Here is a 22,131-nt window from a genome sequence, read left to right on the forward strand (position 1 = left end):
GTATGCTAAAGCAAACTAGTTTATAGCTACAGTATCCGGCATGACATCAGTTTCCAAAAACTTCCTTGTGATGTCAAGTCTCAGTCCTCTTTCCTTACAAAGAGAGGGTCATAAGTTTTTATTCTCAAGAAGCCAGAGTCAGCAAGAATGCGACACATGAATTTCTAAGTTACAGCAAAAGAAATCAGATTTCGCTACACAAAATAAGACACACTAATCTTAAGGTCCCTGCAAAAAAGAAGAAGAAAAAAAAAAGAATCCACTACACAAAATGCAAAATATGAATCTATACATCCCTGCAATGAAATCAAGACTTCAATACACAGAATGTGACACATGAATCTATGTCCTTGCAAAAAAATAAAAGAGACTCCACGACACAAACTTGAAAAATGAATAGACAGTCGCAAACCAAAAAATGATTTCACCTTATATCAGAATAAAAAACACTAGTTTGAAGTTCATTGTAAAATAGCTTCCAGATATTTCCATTCATAATTTTTTGGTCTAATTCGGTACATAAATTTTAAACTAGAGTTTGGTACAAAAATAACCTTAATTTAACATGTTTAATATGGTGAGAATAATGTACCACATTTTTTTTAAAACAATGATTTCTTAAAACATCAGTTATGAAAAATTTTATTTCTCAAAAGGATAATCAGTGTTCAAATGAAAGTTTAGTTGTTTTTAGCAAGTCAGATTACATCATGAAATTTGAATAAGAAAGTTCTATACGGTTAACAAACCCGTGAAGCTCCTAATATTAATCTGATGTCATTCTAGTGAATACCATACTCATCGACATACATCCTCTCACCGTTGTTTTCAATACTTCCACATTTCATCATTTATTTTCTCTTTTACGAGTTATTAACCTTTCATGGATGAGATTGTAAATTTCACAGAGAAAGGCCAGGCACTGGGACATCACTATTTATTCTTTAATTTAGATGAATTTCCATTTGATGAAAGCTTTATACTTTTTCCTTAATATCTTTTAGTTCTTCTTCTATAAGGTATGAAGACACAGTTATGTGCTTTGTTCTTTCATTTGGATGTAAATAGTGCTTAGTACTGTATTATGGTCTCCAATATAAATTTTGACTAAATGTGAATACAATAAACAATGTTACTTCTACACATTTTCTAATAAGGGCCACAGTGACAGATTAAAAACTCAAGAGAACTTGAATAGTTGATACGGAATCTGTAAAATAATAGTGTATAACCTCATAATAAAAGATTTACTATCATCAACGTTATCAATACTTCCATTACCAACTGACAACGGAAGAACTTGTTACGCAATACGTCTATGCAAGATCAACACCACTAGAATTTGTAAGGCAAAAGTCTGTACTTGTGGTATTAAAAACTTCCACTCCTTTGGCTTCTGCAATTTATCTCTCTCCTATTCTTCAGTGATAGAAAAATAAAAATTTTAAAATTACCAAAATATTTATCTTTAACTAAAACATGAAATTCTAGAACTTTATCGATCCACAATTTAAATAATATATATTCATGAAAAGTTATATTCAATTTCAGAGAGAAAATTTCATATCCACATCCTTGTAAAAACATTTTCACATAGAGACTAATAACTAGCAATATATTTCTTGCTATCATATCACAAAAAACATTACAATAAAACATTACAGTAAAAATATCAATATTGACTATTGACCTATAAAGTAATTGGAAAACACACAAAATATATATTTGTATCAATGAAGCAACATGCAATGACAAAAATGGCATGCAAAATAAATTCATGCAATCTACTAGGATCCATCTGTTGCAATCAGAAATCAGGATGAATTTTTACGAAGATATTAGACATTTGTCATTTTTGAGAATACAACTGAATAACATTTCTGAAAGCATCAGAGCCATGCTGACCCTCTTCTGTGTCCTCTGGTGGTAGGTAGAGGGTGACCCACGACTGCCAAATAATCCCTAGAAAGGGGACCGTCATTGCCAGAGGCTGCCGGCAACATTAAGCAGGGTTTACATGGTCGAACAGTTCGTCAAACCCGGTTGCCAAACCTGCTTGTCAAATGGTTTGAAGAGGTGGAGTCAGTCACCAATGCATAAGGTTTGTGGACAATGAAGCCCCGCCCACAAAAGTCAAGCGAGAACAGACTTTCTTCGCACCATTCGACGAACGTGTTCGACAACCAAATACCCCATTCACACGTTCGAACATCACATCAAACACTTGTCTGTCTAACCGTGTTCAACGAACTATTCAACCGCGTAAACCAGCTTTTAGCGTGTGCAACGCCATTCGTAAGGTTTTAATTGTCACTCTTAACATATCTAGCGATTGGAAATATCTGATGACACTTTCAGTTCAATGAATGCTCATACCTTCCTTCTCGGGACTAACATAAATTGAGGTATCTGGGATTCAAGTACTGTAGTAGGCAACATAAGAAATGTACAAAACTTCAGTATATTTATACATGGGGTCCTACAACTGACAACAAAAGTCAACAAACTAAGTAAAGAGGAACAAAAGAAGAGGAGTTTTGAAAACAGTCACATAGACAGAAATGAAATGGTCGTCAAAAGTAAGAGATTCATCTGCAGAATTATATATAAATCAGCAATTTAATAGCAGTAGCTCCCTTGCAGCTAGAGTATCCAAATTATCATTTCTAGTGATTTTTTAGTCTTCCAATGCTTAATAGAAAGTTTTGCATTAACTTTAAGGCAACTGAATTCTTGCTTGAAATTACACTCAGGCACACTATTCTGTTTCCTTATTTCCTTTCCTCACGGGGCTATTTTCCATGTTGGAGCCATTTGGCTTTTGTTACACTGCTTTTCAACTTGGGTTGCAGGTTAGCTAGTTATAATAATAACAATAATATGACCTTTGCAAACGCTTCTTATACACCCTCCTACTTGTCTCATATAATGCTATGTTCATGAGTAAAGATTCAATTAATTTTTTTGTGCTCTCACATTAAAAACTTCCGATACAGTAAAGAAAATACTAAGTTTTGGGATTATATGGGTCACTTAGAAAGTTCTATAAAGGAAAATAAAGAATAGTCTAATTAATGAAAACATTCAGCTACGTCACCCACTCCCAATAACAGTGTTCATACCTTGCATAAAAGGAACATCAGTACTGTAGTATACTCTCTTGAATAAATCGAATTATGAACACCTGGTATTTCAAGGATTGCAAGTGTTGCTCACCTACCCTATTCTTATCTATGTGCTTCAACAACATATTTCTAAAAAAAAAATACAATACAGTATTTCACTAGAGTACTGCATATATATGGAAAACTTGTGGGCTTCATAACAAAATTTCAATACCTAACTTCAATCACTGTGGATATATATAGTACTATCTTTGTCTAATAGGTTAATAGATTAATCCAAAATGAGTATTACAAATTCTATCAGGTATTAAAATCCCTTCTGTTATGAGAAAACACAAGACAATAAACCCTTTTCGCAACTTTCATCTTTCTAATACTACTTACATATCAATATCACTTTGTTAAAGACAAAAATAAACTTCTATATTAGAAATTATAAAACATTATTTCTGGGGCGGCCTGTGACGGCCGGTGAAAAGTCCTTCTTTGTACCTTTTCTAATATAAATCTTCCAAATATACTAGAGAAAGATAAAAGCATGGAATGCAGAGGTTACAACCCTCGCGCGAACACCTAATGGCTTCTCAGTTGCAGCCCTGTACCTTCTTCGACAGACACATTTCTACATAAATGATTTGTGTGAGTCTGTTTATTTATTTTGTTTGATTGAGAGATACTTCTGCTGTTTTGAAAGTTTACTGTATTTATGTTAATGAAAGGGAGAGCACAAAGAATAACTTTCCAGGATTTTGAAAATATTTGACCACAGTCAAAACTACTGTAAATGCAGCACAACCAATAATGGAGATACAATTAATTCTAAAAATTACATAGATAGTACAGTGCTGAAAGTAACAATTTTCCTGCAATCCATTTCTCAGGATGCACGACCCCTTTTTTCAGGAGTTCTAGGGTTATAAAATCGATATATATCTTATATGCAGTGCTTGTACTATAATCCTTATTATTGCAAGGTAAGCTATAACCATAGTTGGGATAGCAAGATACTATAAGCCCAAGGGCTCCAACAAAGAAAAAATAGCCCAATGAGGAATGGAAACAAGGATATAAACAAATTACAATAGAAGTAATAAATAATCAAACTAGAATGTTTTAGGAACAGTAACAACATTAAATTATATCTTTCATATACAAACTATAAAAAATAAAAATAAAAACTGTAAATTAATGAATATCCATAGTCGACAGAATAGTCAAGGGTAAAATTTGTGTTGGTATGATAAAGAAGAAAGCCAAAACATAACAGTCAGTAGACATAAGGAAGAAGAATAACCTCCATAGTCAGAAGATAAGTGTGCATACAAAGAATTTAAAGGATTCTATAAATTTATGAATGGTTGAGCTAATCTCACAATAAGTAATAGAATTTGGCATAATTACTTCCTACAACTCTTCTCTACTCATTAAACGTCCCAACTAATATCTACAGTACTGTACAAGGGATCTAATTTATTCAATTTATTTGCAGATGACTCACGAGTTAAGGCGGCGTTCAAAGAGAAACCCTACAAATATCTACCTAACTGGAAAAAAACTGAATGTGAATCATTATGTTATTAATCTGCCTCTTGAGTAATGGGTGAACGGTGCATATATTGTCATATTGTTTATAGTGTCCAAATATAAGAGAACCCTAAGAATACATTTACTGACCTAAAGATAAAAAGCAAAAGATTTATCATGTACAAAAGAATCCCAGACATACACCTCACTTGATATAAGACTTTTCTATACTGAGATAAGAGTATTCATAATTACAAAGTGCCAAAAGATTATTTGAACTAAATATTCAGATATAAATACTGGTTACACATCTAAATTGAATTATCACATTTTAACGAGAAATTCCGAAGGATAAAAGCAAGTACAGTAATGTACTTAACTTGCTATTCTAAATACTGTATACTATAGATTATTATTAAAGTAGTCCATTGATGAGCATCCAGTAATTATAACTGAGAATTTACAGCTTTTTAGATATGGTAATAAGTGCTCTTGGATTTGTGACTGACAAGGCAGGGCCGGTAAAGCTTAGTGCTCATGCCGGCAATGAAGAGACGGGCAGACCTCTCAGGACAAAAGACAGGGAGAGTGGGTGGGTATTACAAAGGTCTCCTCCTTTCATGAACATTTTTAATATAATCTTACTTAAAAGGAAATTCTCAATGTTTAATAGCGAACATTAAAAAGGTGGAAGTGTTAAGTGTACCATTCTCATTTGACAAGATTAGATTACAAAAAAATAGGGGCGAGTTAGAAAATAGAGATATTTATGTATTTGGATATATATACTGTATATACTGTATACATAACTTCAAAATGACATTTGTCACTCTAGAGCTCGCCGTACCAAGCATCAAGCAGACCGCTGGGATGCAGCAAGCCTCAGGGGTGTTATTGATAAAGCTATAGTTAAAATCAGCGAGAAATCAGGGACCGCTGTGCAATGTGGCCAGGATAGGCCAGGACTATAATGTATAGCCCAATGGACCACACTGGGAGAGGGATGTGCTCTTACACCAACACCTCTTGGGTGCGAATCCGTGATTCCTCATAAGAAAAAGCCAAGAAATCCGAAGAAAATTCAGTAAAGCGTCGTAAGTGGGCTGCAAGTGACGCAGCATCAAGGTTACCCGCTCCAGCTGATTAATGACTTCTGAGTAGTATGTGGGTCGCTGCGGCGGAGGTCGCCGCCGGAAGGAACGCGACCTGGACCTGCGTGACGAAGGCCGGCCACCCTGGCCCTGAGGCTGCTTACCCTGCAGGTTACACAGCACCTGTCAGACACCACTTCCACCGACACTCAAACAACCAATGCAGACACTCTGTACATGCAATTCTATGTCTAACATCTCGAAAAAAAAAAAAAAAAAAATCTTACTGGCCAGCAATTTATGCCCTATTATTAATCATTTTACTTAGCAACTTCCACTATTATTTTGCCATTAATTGTATGTCCTTATATCTTTTATCAATTAGATTTATCCTTGATTTGATGACGTGTGAAATAAAAATTTACCGTCCACACTTGTTAACTCTAGAAAGCATTACAAAAGCATATGAGAGAGAGAGAGAGAGAGAGAGAGAGAGAGAGAGAGAGAGAGAGAGAGAGAGAGAGAGAGAGAGAGAGAAACTTAACTGGCACTAAAAAATACAATTTTCAGGATAAACCAAATGGGAACTCAGCGGTATACTGAAAGCTATGGCACCAAAAGAGATACTGATTTTCAGTGTGTTGAACTTTATCTATAAAATACAATGATTGCTGGCATGTAAGAGACACACCTTTTGAAGTAACAGATAACAACAATATATGAATTTTGGGAAACAAACTAAAACAACAACTTTATGATTATATGGATAGCATTCACTCTTAGACCAACCGATTGTTTTTAATCACGCTGCTGCTTCGGGGTAACTTCACACACACGCACATGTCGAGCAACTAAATTCCGATTTTAATCCAAAATGGTCGCACAACTTATGAATTATTACAAGTTTCTAATGAAAATTCCATTAACAACACAAGATCACTATATCTTAATTTTAAATCTTTCCTAATTACATTTACCACAATTTATGAATCCAAGATTTATTTACCACACAACGTAAAAGGTCTTCTAAGTTTCCTGTTCAACAATACTCATGGCCTTGGTTATGTCAGAGCAGACACGCAAACTAATATATGTGAAGCTAATTAAGTACCACAAATGATTCTAGATCAAAATAGAATTGAAATGGCATTAAACAGAGCCTTTTAACATACATTAAAATCTTACTCACATTGTAACACTCAACATATATGTGTAGATACATATAATTTTTTCTTGTATCAAAAGAGGTCATGGTTCATTCTCTGCTATGAAAATTTCATAGTCAGATAAAAGGATCTTATTTACAAATTAATTCTTGATATAATCTAGAATTGACATTTCAATGTAAGGGTAATATTCACTGAAAAAAATCACTAACCATAACTTGGTTATATGTATCTTGACTGTAAACTGGCTAATTATTTCATGAAATTAAGAAATGAAACATTAAATCTTGATGACTAACAAGAAAATTTACTGAAAGATCAGTTAAAAACAACCCCTCCTCTTATAAGTAATTTCTCTCCTTTGAGGAATATAAAAATATTTTTCAATAAAATTGACAGAATTCCTCTTTAATATGGGGTCGAGAAATACAGACATCTTTGACATTTTTGGACACAAAAAAAGCTAAGCTTACAAAGCCTTGATACTATGAACCATTCTAACCAATATTAACACATCCTTCTTAATTCACATGATGCCGGATAACTTATAATCATCTCTTCTTGATTCAAGACAGTGTCTAGACTTTCAAAGCTTGGTGCAGTTTAAAACTTCTGCTTAAGGAAAGCACACACAATTTATATTAACTTCCTTCACAAAGAATCACCTCTCTCTCATACTCATTCACTACATTAGTTTTGTCTCAGTTTGTCAGCCTTCATATATACATATGAGAAAGGTTTATGAATACAAATCCTTAATGTGACAATAGTGTAGTCTATACAAATTACAATCTTGATGTAATTCTCATTCAATGGATGAGTACCATGTCTAAACTTTTTGATTCTTGATGTAATTCTCATTCAATGGATGAGTACCATGTCTAAACTTTTCGAATCTTGATGAAATTCTCAGTCAGTGTATGAGTACCATATCCAAACATTTACAATGTTGATGAAAATCTGTACGAGTAACAAGTCTAAACATTTTGAATCTTGATGAAGTGATCATTCAGTGTATGAATACCATGTCTAAACATTTCAAATATTTATTAAATTCTCCTTCAGTGTATGGGTACCATGTCTAAACATTTCAAATCTTGAAATTCTCATTCAGTGTATGAATACTATGTCTAAACATTTCAAATCTTGATTAAATTCTCCTTCAGTGTATGGGTACCATGTCTAAACATTTCAAATCTTGATGAAATTCTCATTCAGTGTATGAGTACCATGTCTAAACATTTTGAAACTTTCAATTCTCATTCAGTGTATGAGTACTATATCCAAACATTTACAATGTTGATGAAATTCTCATTCAGTGTACGAGTAACATGTCTAAAAATTTTGCATTTTGATGAAGTTCTCATTCAGTGTATAAATACCATGTCTAAACATTTCAAATCTTGATTAAATTCTCATTCAGTGTATAAATACCATGTCTAAACATTTCAAATCTTGATTAAATTCTCCTTCAGTGTATGGGTACCATGTCTAAACATTTCAAATCTTGATTAAATTCTCCTTCAGTGTATGAGTATCATGTCTAAACATTTCAAATATTGATGAAATTCTCATTCAGTGTATGAGTATCATGTCCAAACATTTTGATTGTTGATGAAATTATCATTTCAATGTACGAGTACCATGTCTAAACATTTTGAATCTTGATGAAATTCTGTTTCAGTGTATGAATACCATGTCTAAACATTTCGAATCTTTATAAAATTCTCATTCAGTGTATGAGTACCATGTCTGAACATTTCAAATCTTGATGAAATTTTCATTCAATGTGTGAGCACCAAATCTAAATATTCCAGAATCTTGATGAAATCCTCATTCAATGCATATCAGCTACTTGATATTTTCACATAAATGGAAATGGTAAATAATGGAGTGCTGTACATTGGTAAGCCCTTTACCAGGAACTAAACCGATTTTTCGTAGCGTTTTTACAAAGATACAAGCTCCAAGACAAAGTGAAGTTCACGTAATTAAAGAAAACCTAAAAACACCTGTATCTAACATCATCATCAGCAGTCGTTGCTAGTCCACTACAGAACAAAGGCCTCAGACATGTCCTTCCACTTGTGTCTGTTTATGGTCTTTCTATGCCAGTCTATACCCGCAAATTTCCTTGGCTTGTCAATCCATTGTATTCTCTTTCTTCTCCTGCTTTGTTACCAGTCTCTAGGGACCCATTCTGTTGATCTTTTTGTCCATCTAATATGTTATTCTCATTACATGTCTACAGTATTCCTTTTTCTTACATGTTATTAGAATATCCTCTACTTCTGTTTGCTCTTGTATCCATGTTGCTCTTTTTCTGTCTCTTAGTGCTATTCCCATCATTATTCTTTATGTAGCATCTAACATATTCTTAACAAATTCCAGTAACTCAAATAAATTGAATATGAAAGAGCAATTACCAATTGCAATATACAATAATTCTTTGAAGTTACAAATGTTTATTCCAATGAGATATGAATTCAGGGTGCAGTATTATAAAGATAAAAAGATTAATAGCTAACACCGTAAACCTTTACTAATATATGGTTACTATATTTTACCAGGGAAAATATCACAATATATAACTGTTCCGTAACTAAAATGCATACCAACGCTATCTATAGGGGTATCACTTTCAGCGAAGCTGAAAGACGAGCCACTTGACTTTTAGCGAGAATTACCCCCCCACCCGCTAGTTAGCGGGAGGGTGGGGGTAGTAACTACCCCTCTCATTCACACACCCTGGCTGTGAACCTCACTTTACATTTGGCTTGGGTAGAGAGAGACAGTCTCTCTTCCCTCTCCAACTTTTCTGGCCATATGACTTATTTTTTCTTAATTTTGTTTTTTTTTATATATATATGAAAACATTCTTAAGGCTTTTATATATATTTTAAGTTTTTAGTTACAGTGAATATTGCTGTTTGTGTGACAGTATAGTGTGGCAGGTTCTCAAGGGTGGGGAACCTTCACTTACGATCTCTACCCTTGAACAACGGACAACCCGTAAGTTGGAGACCTTCCGAGTGACTAAGCCACAGCCGCAGGGGAGTCGTTATCATTTGGATACTCCTCCATTCGGATGTTACCGTCGCCCTCCCCCGTACTTGTTCTTAGAGGAAATTTGCTTGTGGCTTTCACAGAGTTTGACCTCGGTCTTGCTCTTTCTCACTAACAACGGCACTCACTTTACATAAGTGGCCGGCAGATCCTCTGTGGTGGAACACCTTTCCCTTTCGCGAGTTAGGTTGCATTTCTGAATGGTTTTCTTCATTAATTAAGTTGAAATAATAACTGCTTGTAATTTAACTACTGTATTCAGCTTTAACATCGCACACCTTCATGCGATGGTCCAATGGCCATTCTTGCCAATGGAGGGTGTGCATGACTTTTGGCTTGTCTGCTCACTCTTGGGGAACCCCCTTCTCACCGGAGTGTTGAGTGGTTCTCCCGAGAAGACTGTTTTGTCAGCTGAATAAATTAATTGTAAGTATTTTTCTTTTTTGTTACAGTTTTTACGCTGCCACTCTCCTTCTCCCGTCGATGTCGGCCGGCAAAGGGAGTGAGCAGTACTTAACTTGTGTCTGTTCTCTTAGGGGACACCTTTCCCGTACGCAGATTAGGTGCTCCTCCCGAGAAAGTGTTTCTTGCATAATTTGTTTTTATGTTCCTCGGTTAGCGATGTCGTACTTCTTTGTTCAGCTAATCTGGCCGTGCCACTCGTTCTTGTGGAATCTGCTGTTCCTGCACTGTCACTTTCCTTTTCCCCTGTGCCAGTGGCAGCTCCTGATCAGCCCGCTATCTTCGAGGAACTAGCTCCGGCTATTTTTTCTAAGATAGCGCTCACTGCAGACCTTCACCTTGAACAAACAATGCTTGTTGATAGGAAGCAAAGAGCTCTGCCTGTAAGTCCACGTCCAGGGGTCGGACTACTTTCCCTCCCGAGGGAGAGTTATCCTCCCAAGGTGTTGGTCTGTTCTCCCTTCCGAGGGAGAACTTCCCTTCATCATCTCTGTCTAGCAACCTTCCTTCTCGCCTGAGGGGAGAATTGCTGAAAGCTACAACTCATCGGCTCTTGCAGTTTCTTCGCCAAAGACTACACTCCCCCTATGCAGAGCCAAATCTTCTGTTGGGGATGGAGCAAAGTCCAAGGCAAGTCTCTCCTGGGGATGGTCACCTCTCTCGCTCGTGAATGAGGACCCCCATCCGGAGACCTTCCAGAGATCTTCCTGCTGAGCAATCTTCCCTGTGGAGGATCGTCATCATCACCGCCGAGCTCGCTGAGTTCGTGGTCCTCCTCGTCGCCTCAGATCGCTCTTTCGTCTTTAGCAAAGAGACATCTGCTTGGCTCATCGTCGACCTTTGCCGAACAATCCCATTCGGAGGATCATCAAGGACCTCGCCGCTCACCCAATCGTCAGCTATCATCACCTTCACCAAAATATCATCAGCCTGACAAGTCTTGCCAGTCTCGCCGTTCACCCGCTGGTTCCCGACCCTCGCTTGTCTCACCGGAGTCTCCTCGGACTCGCCGTTCGCCTGTCCAATGCTCCTCTCCAACCTCTCGCCATCCAACTGCTGTTTGTGGTTCGCCGTCGCCCATTGAATCTCCGGATTCCCAACCTGCTGTTGGCTTCTCGCCAATCGCCGATTGACAACTCGTCATTTGCCAATTACCAGCTCGTAGTTTGCCGATCGCCAACTTGTCGATTGCCTGATCGCCTTTCACCGATCGTGTAATCTCCAGCTCGCCAATCGCTGATCTCCAGCTCGCCAATCACTGATCTCCAGCTCACCGATCGCCTATCGCCAGCTTGCCAACTCGGCGATCACCAATTCACCAATCGTCGAACCACACTGCTGTTTTTCAGCTCAGTGATTGCTGATCTCCAGCTTGCCGAGTGTTGTCTCAGATCTCCGCTCGCTGATCGCCTACCTATAGCTCTCCGATTGCCGATCACCAGTTCACAGCTAGACCATTCGACTGTTTGCCTATTTGCAGCTCTCCAATCGTCAGCTTGTCGATGGCCAGCCTACCAACTGTCAGCTCGGCAATTGCAAGCTCATCAATCGCTGATCGCAAGCTCAGCGATCGCTGATCACCACGCCGATCGCCTGCTCGCTGATTGCCAGTTCTCCTATTCGTCAGATCTCCAATTCGCCAGCTCGGCAATCGCTGATTCAATGGCTAAACGATCTTCAGCTTCTTACCTATCGCCGATCGGCATTTGCCATATTGCCATGCTACAGCTCTCTGTTTGTCAACTTGACGTTCGTTTACTTGTCCTTCGCTGCTCGTCACCTTGTGTTCATCACTAAGCCAGCTCAAGATTGTCTTCTAGCTCTTCTCCCTTGGGCTTACGCTACTTCCGTAGCCTTCCCATGTAGAACTGAAGGGGCTGCTCCTGAGAGTCTCTCTTCAGAGAGTACAGTACTCTCATAAAGACGATATAGATTGTATTTTCACCTCTCTCTTGGGCTTACGCTACTTCGGCAGCCCTCCCATGTAGAGTTGAAGGAGTTTAACTCAGATTTCCTTCGGGGAACCTAATCCAGCACTCTCCATTGATGACTGGGGTAATGCACGAGGGCTAACCTTGGCGCTTAATACCCCTCTCGCCTTTTGGGTTTTATTTGTTTTTCACAAATAGGGATTCTTTGGTTCCCGAAATTTTCACCACCTTCTGTGAACTTCGAAGAACTCTCATTCAAGTTGCCAGGTTCTTCATCGAATCCGGCATGTTCGCATGCGGGTGTTCATCCATCATGTTCTTCATCTACACTTCGTTCCTACTACAGAACGGCTTACCTGCTATGTGCCTCAAAGACCAGGTAGCTGCTTTGGCTGCTACCTCCTCCCTTATTTCACATATAGTACTGTATAGGACTATCACGCGAGAAGTTTTGCATGGATAGGAACTGCACTAGTTATGCAGTTTCTGACAACAAATCAAATCTCAGGTGCAGTTGTAGAGGCAGACCCCTTGAATCTGTCCCTCCCCCTGCATTGGGGAGGCACAACCCCATGGGGTTCCCACCTCCCTCATTCTCTTATTTTTAGAAGATTGAATTCAGTGCTGCCTAACATGACAGCTATGGCAACTTAGTTGCTAGAATTCCAGTCAACCTTGGGATGGGTGACCCATTAGAACACCAGAGGTTGGCGGCAACTTGTGTACTCCCGGTCTCCGTCAGCCTATACATCCTCGGACCTTCATGTAAGCACCTTCAGCCTCCATCTGCGAAATCCTTTGCTGTAGAAACATATTTGCACAATCCTTCATGAGACTCAGTCTTGATTGTGAACTCGGAAAATGACTCCCTTCCGTAACCAGAGCTCTCCCTTCAACCGGAGTTATTCGAAAGAAAGATCTACCTTTCTCATCTTAGAGCAAATGTTTTTTCAGTAACTGTAAAACCCCTCCTATGTGCTCGAAATACTCGGCTAATTTTTTTCTCAAAGGACATAGAGTCCACATCCAACCCGCAAAAGATACTTACTTGTCTCTTCCATCTTCCTTTAGGATGTGATCATAACATCCGGTCTCACGGGAAGAAGCAGTTTGTCAAGATACCGTTGAGCTACTTCGGTTACTTCTTACAGAAGTCTCTAGCTTAGCCTCTCTTCATGGAATGAGTTTGATATTCAAACCTTGTCATATGAGGGGAAGACTTGTGGTCATACAAATAGTTAGCCCATGGCTTCCTGTACAGGATTGACCACTAGGACTAATACTCCTACTCCCCTTTTCGGGACATCCGTCTTCAGCCTGTCATATCGGGGAATGGTGCATCAATTTAGCTATGCCACGAGGGTTGTCACAAGGGTTTCTACCCTAAGGTCAATCTTCCCCAACAAGATCGGTCTCTTCTCTGAAGATTTCCAAGGACTGGCTGATCCTGACAATCTCGAACTCCTCCAAGACATGTCAAGTTAACCACGGTTTGAGAATGGGAGTAATCTCATAAGAGACCTGACTGTCATATTGAATACGGATATCTATAGACATGGTCATCAGCCTGCAGAAACTTCCGCAGGTTCGATAACATCGCATCAGTATCCGTCGAATCCAACCTCTTCAAGAACTGCCAGATTTCAGGTCCTTCGGTGCCAGGTATCTTTCTTTCCTCCAGTTCTCTATGAGATCTCAGCAAGAGACTGTCCTGATAAGGAGGTTGCCAGATGAATTTCTCATCCAGGGATTCAATCTCCTCGGTTCTTCCCCGAATTAATTTCTCCCTCTAGGTGCATCAAAGAAGAGGGAAGAGGCATTCTGTGCCACTCAGACTCCAGGCTGTGGTCAGAGTCCAAACAGTACTGCCTCTTAAACCTTTCAGAGATGGGGGTCAACTTTCCTGCAGGCAAGATGTACCATCCCCTTTCAAGGTGAACTCTGTTTTGAGCTACGGCTCGTTTCTCATACAACGCCTGATGTCTACCTTCAACTTGGGCTAAAACTCGGGGATGGGAAACAGAGTGCGCCCAAGAGGATCGCCTCTAGGTGCTGGAATTCTTCCTTTTGTTGTGGAAAGAGTTACTATCTATGGCAGCAGATGTTGATCATGTCCTTCTTCCGTTGGTGTCCCCTTCTGAGGATTCTTCCAGCGAAGAGAGGGATTCATCCACTCCCCTGCTGAGGAAGTCGTTCTTCCACCAGCTCCAATGCATCAATCTTCCTGCTTGCTGGAATGATCTTTGACAACGGCAGAAAACGTTGGCCGTCTTTACCATCAGCGAGAGAATCTTCCTTTTACTGGTTGGTCTCCCCTTCGGGGGATTCCTCCCACCGGAATTGGGTTCGCCCATTCCCTTCAGAGCAGGCCTCATCATCAGCAGTCTTGTCTCGTTAGAATACTCGTCTCACCTACTGACGTAGATCCTGAGAGATCATTCGGGTATTGGTTTCATCCATTCCCTGCCCTTGATCTTCCGGAACAAGCTATCAGACTCATCTCGCCAGCAAGACTCATCTTACCCAGCAGACTCGTCTTGTCAGTGAGATTTGCCTTACCCAGCAGACTCTTCATGCCCAGTCAACTCATCTGCAACTCCCGACGGAGATACTGAGAGAACCATCACAGAGACTCTAATAACCTCATGTGAACAAATCTTTCACAAAGCAGTATCTTCGCTGCGACTTCATGCTTGAAGACTATCCAGCTCCTCCTCTCTCAGGGAGTTTCTCCCGCGACAGATTGCAAAGAGAATCGTCTGGATACCTGGATAGATCTTTGGCTTCGGCCAATCCAGGATAAGTGGACTGTAAGCTGGTATCACAGAAGGGGTATCCCTCCTCTTGATACCACTACACCAGCATTAGGGGTCTTCCTCTGTTATCTTCAGGAGAAAAGCTTTTCTTGGTCTCGGCAATGAAAGGCCATTACTAGACCTTTCTTCCACGTTGGCATCGCCCCTAAGGAGTTTTGAGCCTAAAGCAGCAGAGATCGCCTGACCTTGATGACAGGTCTCCCACTTGTGTTGGCTTTAGCAAAGTCGGCTGACTCTAAGGGACACCCTTAATGTCCCTTACTCAAGACTATGAGCCAAGTAATGCTCGACCTCGTTTTTGGCAGCTCAGATCCCAGAATCCGAACCCTGGGAGTTCTTCACAGCATCACCAATGATCCAGATCAACAGTTACTATGTCAAAGAGTATCTGGAAGCCCTTCCTCAAACAAACTATGAGAGCTTGCTCCGAGAGTCAACACTTTTTATCAGCACGGGGAAGGTCAAGAAGAGGATCACGAAGAACACAATCTCTGCCTGGATTTGCAAGGTCATTGACCTCACACTGAATCCAGATCACACAATGTTAGGGGCATTGCTATGTCCCTGGCACTCAAACGAAACTACTCTATGGCACAGGTTCTACAAGTGGACGTGTGGAAGCGTAAGATGGCCTTCACCGCCCACTAGCTGCAAGACGTAACCAACAGGAGACTTGATACGTTCTCTATTGGTCCTGTGGTGGCTGAACAATAACTGGTATAACACCTCAAGCTCCTTGATGGACAAGTAGCAGGAGGTTGAGGTCATTGGTTACCTGGTTTTAGTCTGAGTGAATGATTACTAAGAACTGACTCTTTCTTTTCTTCATCCTCCCCTCTCTTGGGGAAATCAGCATCCAGGGTCCTCTGCAAAGCTAACCTCAACCAACTGCAGGTAAACCATTGTTCCCTTGTGTAACCTGGTATTGTGTCAATACTGTTACGTCCCCATACCTTATCAAGGGGGTTACTGGGTACGTCTTGGTGATCTTCGACGATTCCTGTGACTCGGAAGAACTCTTTCCTTGACAGTCACATTGCTAGTATTACAAACACACAGCTTGAGTAGGCCGCAAACCATGCACAGCAAGGTTTTAGTGAAGTATAGGGTTTCCACCTACTATGTGTTAACACAAATAGAGAGGAATACACGGGTCAAAGCCAAAAGAAACAGATTGGCACGGGACTTTCACCCTCCTAATGGGTGAGTCAACCCCTATAAATAGTGTTGATTTGTATTTTAGTTACTGAACAAATGACAAATTTCGAAGTAATTTGTATTTTACTTAATACAAATTGGCCTGCCAGTACCGGTTCTCCTTGAAGTCCTACCTCCAAGCAAAGTGAGGTTCACAGCCCAGGTGTGTAAGTGAGAGGGGTAGTTACTAACCCTCCCCCAGGCTAACTAGCGGGTGGGTGGTTAACCCTCCCAAAAAGTCTAATGGCTCGTCTTTCAGCTTTGCCAAAAGTAATACCCCTATAAATAGCTACGGGTTTGTATCGTTAGGAAAAATACAAATTACTTCCAAATTTGTCATACTATCTACACTATAAAAAATTGTGTTTTTCTGGTGAAAAATTCTCAGATAATAATTTTGTTTAAATTTCAGAGGTAATCTTGTAAAACTTGAAAAAAAATTCCACAACATAATAGATTCAACTGCTAAGTAATTACATGTATCAACAAGAGCTCTTTACCAACCTTTAGAAATGAATTTTGTTTACAAGTGCAAAAAGAACTTCGTCGGCCTACTAAATTAAATTAAATTAAAAGCATCTTTGCTATGGCAGTATAAATGCTCTTATGAGTATGTTATATTGAGAGATTGGATTGCCATTAAGATTATAAAATGTAGGCCTTACGCCAAGTACTGGACTGGGGCATCAAAAGCCCATCAGTGCTATATAATACAAATTAATCAACCATACCCGTACACTCATACCATTTAGTATCATTTCAACCAATAAAACCAAGCAGACCACTTTCGTACAATAACAGTGAAATGTGAAACAAGAAGAGATTAATAAGATTAAATATAAGAATCAATAAAATTAATTAAAGCCTGTGATATAACCCAATAATCTGCAAACATTTTTTCAAGTTAAGGGCAATATAATTTTCCCCCAGTATATCTCTTAAAGGTTTGTCCTGGAGTGAGGTTTTAATCAAATCCCAAATGAAAAAAAAATCATCTCTACCGCAGAGTTATTTTTAAATTCTTGAAAATCAAAAACATTACTTAGGTCCAATGAGATGCACTTGAATCAAATTCTATAAGGATAGACCAGTTTATGTTAAACGTGTTCCAGGTCCCGAAGCTTGCAACTATGGACATAATGTGCATAATATACAAACCCTTAAAACTAAGTCACGGTTGAGTGATTATGATACAGGATAACTAAGCTAAATTCTCAAACAGTTGATCCTCTTTTGATTCTATGTATCTGATTAAAAATTAGTTATGTTTTATAAACTATAAAGTTTATCACACCTAAACACCTCACAAAAGCACACCTACACATAGTAAAAAAACCATTCCTACAAGAAATAGGTACGTCTTCCACACCCCTTGTGATGTGATATGTTAAAATAGCAAATTCCTTAAGCACTCCAAGGAGGAGGAAACCTTAGTGGGCCGACATCACCTTTCATGACAAGTTATCTCAATATGGGAGAAAGCATAAAAAACACATAACAGTATAACATACGACTGAAGACACATATACACATGCATCCTGGCCCAAGAGCTGAGGTGTGGGAGGGACCCCCATAGGACACGTTCAAGATGGTCCAGCAGGAGAGAGCTGTCTGGGACTACTACGATAACTCTCGCCGTATTCCTCACATTGCACGTTCTACTTCTATTGGACTTCCCAATTGCCTTTCAATACTGTGTTCCTCCAGCTGCCATATCAGTTACAGGACTCTGAATTTATAGAGAGCAAGGCAACACATGAACAACCACATGTTGTCTAGAGTAAAACACTAAATTTTGGCAAACTGTTCTACGGTTATACTGCTGGAACACAGATTATCGAGACAAAATCTCAGAGTAAAGCTTCAGTTCTATCCTTGACTCAACATCAATCTTACAATAGGCTTTGATAAAACTGACTGACAATAACTGAAGTTCTACCCTCAAAATCTTTTTTTTTCTCTACAACGTCCAAACTAGAATGCTTCTCTCTAATGTCTTCACTAGCGAGTGGTTATTATTCTAGCAACTCTAATAAGAAAGAGGCATCATGACAGCCACTAGGACAAAGCCGACTGCAAGCAGCAGCAGCATCAGCACCAGCAGCAGCTACACATATCACATCAACTACACACGATCTGAAAGAGGAGGGGGGGTCACACGAGATCATACCCACGACTTAGTTTACTTTTTTTGCGGTTTTCACAGACAACTGCCTTGCTTTCTCCTGAGCCCTTCTTCCCATCCCTGTGGGAATCAGGTCAGATCATGATACTCCACCTCAGGTTAACGTAAACCAGGCCACCACGCTGAATACATATGGGTAATGGATGCGTCTACACTATCTTCTTATCCTCTGATTACAGCTGGACTTTGGGTCTTGTGTGTTTGGGGGGGGGGGGGTTGGTTTTCAAACAAGGGACTCGCACTAGATGTGTTCTATAAACGGTGACTTGTACTGATCAATTCTAGATGTTATCAGCAATAATTAATGGTGTGGGGAATGGGTGTTTTAAGATGTTATTGCTAGACAATATCTTATGTATATCTAAGGGGTAAGTAAAAATGGGGCAGCTCTTACTGAAGAGAACTGAGAAGCTGGCAACACCAGCTATTTTTTACACTGGCCTGCTAATCGTGCCCGGTCTGGGTCAGGTCGACTAAGATGGGTTTGGGGACGACATGGAGACTAGACCAAACACAAATTATAGCAACAGCGAGATTGTTACCGGTGAGATTGACTCGTTATTCCTCTCAGGTCCAGCAATATGGTCATGTGGGGAGACTTGTACCTTTTCCATCTTAGACAGGTGGAGGGCATAGGTGTCCCGTGCCCGGAACTGCATAAACCGCATGTTGGACGACTGCGACAGCTCTGTGATGATCTTTATATTTGGGAAGAACCTAAGTTCAAAGACAAAAGAGAATCAAAGTTAAAAGACAAAAAAGAACCAACGTTAAAAGATAAAACATATACTTTTAAAATCTCTTTCATCGGGACAGAAAAGCGTCTGCGGTTATGTTATCAACTTGAAAAGAAAAATGAATACCGAAAAAAAAAAGTCCTCAACTTACAAAATAGGTTCCAAAAAGCTGTTTGTAAGTTAAATTAGTCGAATTTTATTAAATTCTGGCCTAGGGTAGGCTTCACCTAACTCACATGCCTACAATTTTCAGCTGGAAAAGTCAAGAGATAGTCCCGTTTCCTATTGCAAATGTCGTCTTGCTTAATGCATTAAATTATATAATATTGTTTGATTACAGTATTTCTTTATGAAATTTTGATACAATATCTGAGATTTATGATTTTAGTTGGATTTGTGTATGTATCTCTGAATGCTTTTAATTTGAAGACCTTCTAATGAGAAAGACTTGAAAACTTGTAACATATCTATAGGCTTTATCACTTTTCCTTAGAAGTTAATTCAAGTTATACCAACAGGGGATTTTGAGGAGGGAGAAGTCTAATTGGAAAGGGATCTCTGGTAGTGGTATCACTCGCCCCAGTTTTAATACCGACACCCTTTAGGGGTGAGCAAGCTGGATATATTCCAAGCATTCCATCTATTTCTGGGCTAGGGACCTGTGTCGCCCAGTGAAATGCTCCTTAAAGCACCATTTCAAAGGTATAAATACTGGTAAATATACCTTTGAAATGGTGCTTTAAGGAGCATTTCACTGGGCGACACAGGTCCCTCGCCCAGAAATAGATTTTTCCTTCGTCAAAATCCCTTTTAAATGCACAGAATTCATTTTAAAAGCTGGAAAAAAAACTGCAGTAATATTAGTATAGAAAACGCCACATACTTGAACATAGTTTGGACGGCGACAATTGTATTACAGTCAGAGAGAGTATCTTCCTCAGCAGAATTGTTAAGCTCTTTGTTGACCACAACTACATTCTCTGCTAGGTTGATCCCTGCTCGTAGCAAATCGTCTAAACTGAAATTGAAAAAGTATGGATAAAAACTATATTACCACAAAATTTGGTTGAATCTTATATGGTTTTTCTATGTACATAAAAATAAGGGAATTTTAAAATTAAAATCTATTATTTCTATACTCACCTTAAGTTCCTATTGCTTGTCTCTGGAAGTTTGGTTATACTGACATTTCTCCCTAAAACTAAAAACATTCCCAGTTTCTTTCCTTCTAATAGACTCAGGCTTCTAGTAAAGTAATGACACAATCTACTGGTTAGTGACAATAACAAGGGCTTCCTCAAGCCATACTGCCTTTGTCTTCAGTTGCAAAGTTGAAACTTTTCCCTAACCTCTTGACACAATAAGTCAGTGGGGAGAAAGGTGGCCATGTGCTGAATATGAACATCAAGTCATCAAGCAAATATAGAAAATAACAAATTTTATCATCAAAATTCCCTGTCGTTCATATGGCTGACTCCCACACACTGATGAAGATTGGTTGCCAGTGGAAGGAGAGATAAAAGAATCAATTAAGATTAACATTCACCTGTAGTCTACTTTTATCGTAACTAATCCTCAAAAAATGTTATTTTCATTAGTAAAATAAATTTTTGAATATACTTACCCGATGATCATGTAGCTGTCAACTCCGTTGCCCGACAGAAATCTACGGTCGGGATACGCCAGCGATCGCTATCCAGGTGGGGGTGTACACAACAGCGCCATCTGTGAGTAGGTACTCAAGTACTTCTTGTCAACAAGAACTCAATTTTCTCCTCGGTCCACTGGTTCTCTATGGGGAGGAAGGGAGGGTTCTTAAATTCATGATCATCGGGTAAGTATATTCAAAAATTTATTTTACTAATGAAAATAACATTTTTCAATATTAATCTTACCCGATGATCATGTAGCTGATTCACACCCAGGGTGGTGGGTGGAGACCAGCATACATGTTAACAAAAGAAGCTAAGTATCCCGTATTTCATTTTATCAGTTATTCAAAATAACAAACATAAAATAAATAAGTACCTGGTAAGGAAGTCGACTTGAACTATTACTCTGCCTTTTTTAAGTACGTCTTCCTTACTGAGCCTAGCGGTCCTCTTAGGATGCTGAACGACTCCTAGGTGCTGAAGTATAAAGGGCTGCAACCCATACTAAAGGACCTCATCACAACCTCTAACCTAGGCGCTTCTCAAGAAAGAATTTGACCACCCGCCAAATCAACCAGGATGCGGAAGGCTTCTTAGCCTTCCGTACAACCCAAAAAACAACAATAAAAAGTATTCAAGAGAAAGATTAAAAAGGTTATGGGATTATGGGAATGTAGTGGCTGAGCCCTCACCTACTACTGCACTCGCTGCTACGAATGGTCCCAGGGTGTAGCAGTTCTCGTAAAGAGACTGGACATCTTTGAGATAGAATGATGCGAACACTGACTTGCTTCTCCAATAGGTTACATCCATAACACTCTGCAGAGAACGGTTCTGTTTGAAGGCCACTGAAGTAGCAACAGCTCTCACTTCATGTGTCCTTACCTTCAGCAAAGCAAGGTCTTCTTCCTTCAGATGAGAATGTGCCTCTCTAATCAGAAGCCTGATGTAGTAAGAAACTGCGTTCTTAGACATCGGTAGAGTAGGCTTCTTGATAGAACACCATAAAGCTTCTGATTGTCCTCGTAATGGCTTTGACCTTCTTAAATAGTACCTAAGAGCTCTTACTGGGCAAAGTACTCTCTCTAGTTCGTTCCCCACCAAGTTGGACAGGCTTGGGATCTCGAACGACTTGGGCCAAGGACGGGAAGGAAGCTCGTTTTTAGCCAAAAAACCGAG

General features: G+C 39.3%; 1 protein-coding gene across 1 annotated transcript in view; it reads right to left on the reverse strand.

The window, feature by feature from the left end:
- Positions 1-22,131, reverse strand: part of LOC137628703 (potassium channel subfamily T member 2-like) — an 82,500-nt gene that overhangs the window by 49,715 nt on the left and 10,654 nt on the right. The window contains exons 4-6 of the mRNA XM_068359854.1: positions 20,184-20,318; positions 19,106-19,280; positions 5,780-5,905 (exon numbers count right to left, since the gene is read on the reverse strand). Of these exons, the coding sequence (XP_068215955.1) occupies positions 5,780-5,905; positions 19,106-19,280; positions 20,184-20,318 (436 nt within the window). The remainder of the gene's footprint in view (positions 1-5,779; positions 5,906-19,105; positions 19,281-20,183; positions 20,319-22,131) is intronic.

The sequence above is a fragment of the Palaemon carinicauda genome, chromosome 36 (genome assembly GCF_036898095.1).
Source record: "Palaemon carinicauda isolate YSFRI2023 chromosome 36, ASM3689809v2, whole genome shotgun sequence".
Taxonomy (NCBI): Eukaryota; Metazoa; Arthropoda; class Malacostraca; order Decapoda; family Palaemonidae; genus Palaemon; species Palaemon carinicauda.